The 6755-nt window shown below is 36.2% G+C and overlaps 1 protein-coding gene across 3 annotated transcripts in view; it reads left to right on the forward strand.

Annotated features, from left to right (window-relative positions):
* LOC121865381 (carbohydrate sulfotransferase 11-like) overlaps positions 1-5477 on the forward strand; it is a 5895-nt gene extending 418 nt beyond the window's left edge. Inside the window, exons 2-6 of one of the 3 annotated variants that reach the window (XM_042364710.1) lie at positions 255-569; positions 1980-2138; positions 3321-3505; positions 4156-4642; positions 4842-5477. In XM_042364710.1, the coding sequence (XP_042220644.1) occupies positions 285-569; positions 1980-2138; positions 3321-3505; positions 4156-4642; positions 4842-5066 (1341 nt within the window). In that variant the 5' untranslated portion in view covers positions 255-284 and the 3' untranslated portion in view covers positions 5067-5477. Of the gene's footprint in view, positions 1-254; positions 570-1979; positions 2144-3320; positions 3506-4155; positions 4643-4841 lie in introns of all 3 variants that reach the window. The other 2 variants (XM_042364709.1, XM_042364711.1) reach the window with 2 other exon arrangements.
* The last annotated feature ends 1278 nt before the right edge of the window (positions 5478-6755 follow it).

The raw sequence follows: 6755 nt of genomic DNA on the forward strand, positions 1-6755 counted from the left end.
AGTAGGTTTTCCCACACGAAGCTGTAAACTAGTTACAGATGTCAAGGCTTCCAGCCGATGATAAGTTTTTAAACCCTATTCCTCATGTGCCATTATTATATACCCTGGCAACTTGTACTTATTAAGAAAGCCACCTGTAAACTTAAGATATTAATTAGTCTCTGATAAGAAAATAATTATTTAAGATTACTGCATTATCTGTGTGACTTTTAAGCGATAAACCTCACTTTTTATCTTATTTTAATGATCATCAGCTGTCCCTCTTCACGCTAGCGGGGTTGGGTATGATGGGATGGAGGTGTCGCCAGGAAAGGTGGTGGTGGGTGGTAGTGACAATAATGGTGGTAGGCTGGTTGTGGAGTATGTGGTTTGGCTACTCCACCTCAACAACCCACTTTGCACCACTGCCAGCCTCCTGGACCAACACACTTTTAGCCCAAAACCCCACCCAGAAATTCGGCAGCAACAGCATCCCGAAGGCTCGTCACAACCCCAGCAGGAAGCTAACCCCCACCACTACAGGTGAAAATCCTCCAAATATGACCCACATTTCCCAGTCTAACAGTAAGGTAAGCAGGAAACACTCACAGGAAATCATAATAATAATCAACTAAAATTTGCAATTATAATGATAATAGTAATAACTTGTTCGCCACCAACAAATGATACCCCCAGAGAAATTGGATTGCACATTATTTAGTGCAGTACAATACAATGCTCATTTGGGTGGTTGCAGATTCTCGCTGATAAACTATGTACAGCCAATATTTACTTCACATACAGTGGATAATTATTGCACTATGTACTTTTAATTGTCAATCTCTCTGGCCATTTTCCAACTTCAGCCACCATATCAGAGAAAGGCACAGGTCACACACATGCACACACTTTTTTTTTTTTTACTTTTTGTTTGGGGGAAGAATGCCAGTGGCTTTAATCCCCCTCCCCCCAGATAGTCTCTTATGCCAGCTAAGCCACCCACAGAGAGATTTAACACAAATTTTATATAACCTATGTTTTGAATGGATGTATAGGATGCAAGGTTAAATGTTCTTGGAAGTGATATTTAATTGTAGAACCGTGCAGTATGGATGGTGAAAGTTACCTGAAAACTACTGTAGCTTGTGTGTGGGGCAGTGTATGTAAGTGTCTAGGATAATATAAATTTAAAGTATGGAATAATGTAAATTTAGGGTGAGGGATTGTGTAAATTTAGAGTGTGGGACAATGTAAGATTAGAGTGTGGGATAGTGTAGTTTAGAGTGTGGGATAGTGTAAGTTTAGAGTGTGGGATAGTGTAAGTTTAGAGTGTGGGATAGTGTAAGTTTAGAGTGTGGGATAGTGTAAGTTTAGAGTGTGGGATAGTGTAAGTTTAGAGTGTGGGATGGTGTAAGTCTAGTGTGAGGAATAGTGTAAATTTAGGGTGTGGGATAGTGTAACTTACAATTTAGGGTCATTTAAGTTAGTGTTGAATAATTTAAGTTGCAGTGAGGGGTAGTGTGATTTAGTCTGGGAAATTGTACTGTAATGAACAAACTACTAAATTGGTGGTAAGGAAATGAAGCCACAGTGCAGCAAAAATCACAAGCAAGAAATCTGGGACTTGACTTTTACAAGAGATTTGTGAACTTGTTGTTCTGTACCTTGTCCAGTAATGGTGCACCACAGTATATCTGAAGTTTGACATAAGAAGATACATACTGTATACTGTACAGGATGTCTCAAAAAATAAAAATAAACACAGTCTTACAGATTTCCATGGGGATTGTGTGAATGCATGTACCACAAAAACATCATCCTCTCTTGTGGGAGACCCTGCACATCAACAAGTGAGGAGAGTGTTACTGTTGTCATGCAAGACTTCAGTTGATCTCCATGAAAATCTCTAAGGTGTTTTTTTTTTTTGTTTTTTTTTTAGACATCCTGTATTTTTATTATCATATTCAGGTGTATTAAAATATTCATGTCTGTATCTGAAGATACACTTGGACATTGGGTGGAAGAATGTATTAATGAAGCGTCAGAAGCGGGTGGCTCAAGTTTGCCGCCAGCACTATAATACCCTCAAGAGGTTCAATATCTTCCAGAGGCTCACCTATGATACTCAACACCACCTTGCTTACTGCAGGAATGCCAAGGTACAGTAAGTAAATAATTTTTTTATTGGCCTGATGATCAGGGATTTCCATAAAAAAAAAGGTATTCCTCTGGAGAAACTCATTGGAAGACTATTGCAGTACAGTAAGTCCTCGCTTAATGTCAGGGTTACGTATCTGAAAGCACGACATTATACGAAACAACGTTAAGTGGATCAATTTTTCCCATAAGAAATAGATAAAAATACGGAAGTTACGTTCCTGAGCTTCCCTCTGCCCCATGAAATACATTACACACACAGAAATTCAATGGCATTTTTATAGAAAATAATATATATATATATATATATATAAACAAAATCATTTTGTATTGTACTCACTGATGGATGGAGGTGGTGGAGCGAATGTGTGGTGGGAGAGGAGGGTGGCGGGTCACTGAGACCCGGCGGGTGGCTCCTCCTCCCGGATTAAAACCTCCAATTTCATAACAAGGCTAAGGGTCTTATGTTGTTTCTTCACAACACTAGCATCAGTAGCACTTGATGGGCGCTTGGAAGCCATTTTGAATTGTTAGAGTACAGTATTAAGAGTAAAAACACTTAAACATGCACGAATGCTGTGGAAGCCTAACAGAGACTGGCTTGGCGACGCTGTGACGTTCCGCAAGTGAGAGGTAGCGCGCTTAGAGAGGGACGTTAAACGAATTTTGGGTATCTAAAGATTAGCGAAGTAGTACGTAAACAACGTTAAGCGGGCCGACATTATACAAGGACTTGCTGTACTGTACTGTACTCATATGTTATCATTAGGATTGTAAAGCCAATGCATGACAAGGAAATTGTATTATTATTATTATTATTTACCATTTTCACTAAATTAACAACTTACTAGCCATTTGGGCAGAAAGTCTATTCTTTGGTACAATCTTCATTGTCCAGTGATAGTATAGGAGGAAACCTGCAACCTTTGGCAGGGTCTTATTGTATAACACCCTTCTCACATCTGACCTGAACCAGGGATTGAACCCAAGACACAGTATTTAGCGACAAGCTCATAATCACCGTACCACCAACTTAAAAATTAACTAACTGTTCTGTGTATTACTTTTTACAACACATTTTTAAACTATGAATTTTTAAAAATTCAACTCATTTCATGATACAAAAAACAAAAGTTCAAAGTTCCTGTTAATTTTATGTTCTAATGAAGAGTTGGTCTTTTCAGACAGGTACTACTACCTGGCTAGGACACCTGCTGAAGTGGGCAGGTGTGGATGTGTCAAACATGACCACTAATCAGATTCATGAAGCATCCACTCGTACCTTTCCACCCTTGTCAGCTAAGGATGCTTCCAAAGAGATGCAACTCTCACCCCTCACATTCACTGTGGTCAGGCATCCCTTCACTAGGTAACATAAGCACACCCATCTACTTGAATTAGTAGTTATAAGGAGAATCACACTGAGACACAATAACACGAGAGGGACAGGAAACCTGAGGTTCACACATTTACTGTGGTTGTCTTATATGAAGACAATGTCAAGAAAACCTCTTGTATTCCCATGACTTTTGTGGTACCCAAGCTCATAGTGTTAGTGATCAACAAAATGAACCTGTAGTAATAGAGTCAGTAAGTTCAAAAGGAACAAGACCCCCAGCTATGTGCCACAACTGTGTCTAAGTGTTGCTTTCTACCTTCCAGGTATCTAAGACTCAGGCTTTGGCAATAAATACTTCATTATATCACACGCTTTAACTTCAGCGGATATCACTTCATCTGCTTGACCAGTGTACCTGCTTCAGACACCAACCTAACCAGCATAATAATCTATGTGATTAATTCCTTGAAAATATATATCTTAATCACATATTGTATTAGTGAAATGAAAACTTTAATGCTATACTGTACTCCCAAACTGCTGTACTTAAGTCTATAAAACAGTTTAAGTTATCTGTCTGATCATTCATAAGTTATTGTGGTTTTATCTTTATCAAAAAAAAACCCAGCAATGTATATACTGTACTGTATATCTTAAAACAGTCTTCCTTTTGTTTCTAGGTTGGTGTCTGCATACAGAGATAAAATACCAGAAAATTATAAAAAGGATATTCAGTTAAATATGATTGAAAAATATCGGATACAGAAAGAAAATACGCTTCCATCTAAGAGTGAGAGCATCAGTGAACTAAGTAATTCTTCAAATCAAGCAGAAGTGTTTAAAAGTTGGAAAATGAATAATACAAACATTACATATACTGGTAATAATTTCCCAAATTTGAAATTACACGAGAGGAAAAGTTTTTCTCTTTTGTCAGTAAACAATTCTACATCAGACAATCAAACATTACCTCCAACCACATACCCTGAAAACGCATTAGACCCCAATGTTCCTACCTTCCGTGAGTTTGTGCTGTTTGTAATCGATCAGATATCAAGGTGTATGCTAGATACTAGCTACATGTGTCTCGGCAATATCGACATCCACTGGCGACCCATTTATGACCGCTGTGCTTTCTGTGATATTCACTACAAAGTCATTGCTAAGGTGAGACCCACTTCTATATTTATGGTAAAATAAAGCAAATTTTGTTGAATGGTCACAATTTTTTTTTATCTGGATTTTTTTTTCATATATTTAAAACAATTTGCAAATATTCTATCTGCTATTTTTTTGTATACATGTACAATCATTGTGCCCCATTTGTTACATGTACTGTATCTAAAAAAAATTATATATTCCTCAGATGGAGACATTTGATAAGGATGAGAGATACCTGAGCCAGTTGGTAGGGCTTCCTCTACTCCCAATGGGGCCCACTAAGTTACATTCTTCGAGAGGTTCTTCTACTAATTTTTTCACCAAGAAGTACTTTTCAACTTTAAATAAAAGTGAAAGAAAAAAAGTTTACAAAGCATTTTATTATGATTTTCTTCTTTTTGATTATTCACCCAATGATATTGATTTATAATTAACTTAATTTTACAGAAGGGTGAATACATACAATACTTAAAATCTAGCTTGTGGTTTTTACACAACTCTTGTATAACATGAGTAAGCAAAAGGCTTTGTTTACATGTGGCAAACCTCATCCATCAGTATATGGCAATGAAAATGTTCCTTTAAATGTTCAGTTGCTTTGAATTTGTCTGCACCTGTAGAGGGTAATTGTACAGTACAGTACTCTGCAAATTATTTGATATAGTATTATGACGAAGAAAATGGTCTAATATGAAGTTAGAAACAACTATTCAACTCTTTTGTAAACAAGCCGTGTACTGTACAGTATACACTTAGTAACTCAGAATATGATAACTTGTAATTTGATATAACTCAGATTGGCATTAAAATATTCAACTGTAAATTATTATTATTTTTTTTTTACACAACTCACAATATCCCAAAATATGATGATGCAATGTCGGAATGGCGTAACACGTGTGAGACTGCCCGGTCAGTGTTTTCCTCTCGCGCAATAATGAATAACGATAACATTGGTTACATGAGCGTGGACAGGTACAATCACGTTGGAATGAAGCACAGAAACTAGATACCCAGGGTGGTCTTCAGGAGGCACGTGGGTAGCTGAACTGTGCGGAGGATGGAAAAGCAGTTTCTATGCAAAGTGACCATCTTGGATTTGACGAGTGAAGAGAAAGATGTGTTTACATTCTGCATCAAGTTTAGCCTCCTGATAGCTATCGTTAATGTGGAATTTGCCTAACGTAAATTAAAAATGGGTGTAAAACCTAACTAACGTTAGCATGGATTATCATAAATCGGAGATTACATCTATAGTATTCTGCAGTCAAATTTATCTTACTCGAGTGTTATCTAACCCAAGGAATGCCTGAACTATACAGTACTGTACTTCATTCTGGGGTCATTTGAGAACCAGTGTGTCACATGGGGGAGTCTGGGTTTCAGTTTTGTACTGGCAACTACATCCTCCTAGGGTTTACCATCACCACAGAAAATACATTTGTTTGAAAAAAAAATGTCTAATAAGGCTAAAATACATTATGTATGACCATAAAAGTGCATATGAAAAGAAAACAATATATAATTTATCTCATGCAACACAACACATACCGGTAAGTATATAACTTTATATAATATATATATATATATATATATATATATATATATATATATATATATATATATATATATATATATATATATATATATATATATATATATATATATATATATATATATATATATATATATATATATATATATATATATATATATATATATATATATATATATTATATATATATATATATATATATTTAGTTCCGTCCCGACGACCAGGTCGTAAGGCGAAAATAATACATAGAAATTCTAAAATGAAATACATTACAGTAAAAGTAATCATTAATAAAAAATGAATAAAGTGTTACTGTGCACTTACCTTTAATGTAGTCAGCTGAATGCACACGGGGCCTCAATAATTTTTTAATTAAGCACGGAGACTACATTAATTGGATGAAGCAGAGGAGGAGACAGGGCTGTCGTATGTCCGGGTTGTCGAAAGTTGAATATGTCGTAAGTCAAGGAGAGAATATATATATATATATATAACAGAGTCTAGGACTGCTTTTAGTATCCTGGTGGTCCAGAGGTAGCGTTCCGGTCACAGTCATGGGCTTCA

The sequence above is a fragment of the Homarus americanus genome, unplaced genomic scaffold, assembly GCF_018991925.1.
Source record: "Homarus americanus isolate GMGI-L3 unplaced genomic scaffold, GMGI_Hamer_2.0 scaffold25483, whole genome shotgun sequence".
Taxonomy (NCBI): Eukaryota; Metazoa; Arthropoda; class Malacostraca; order Decapoda; family Nephropidae; genus Homarus; species Homarus americanus.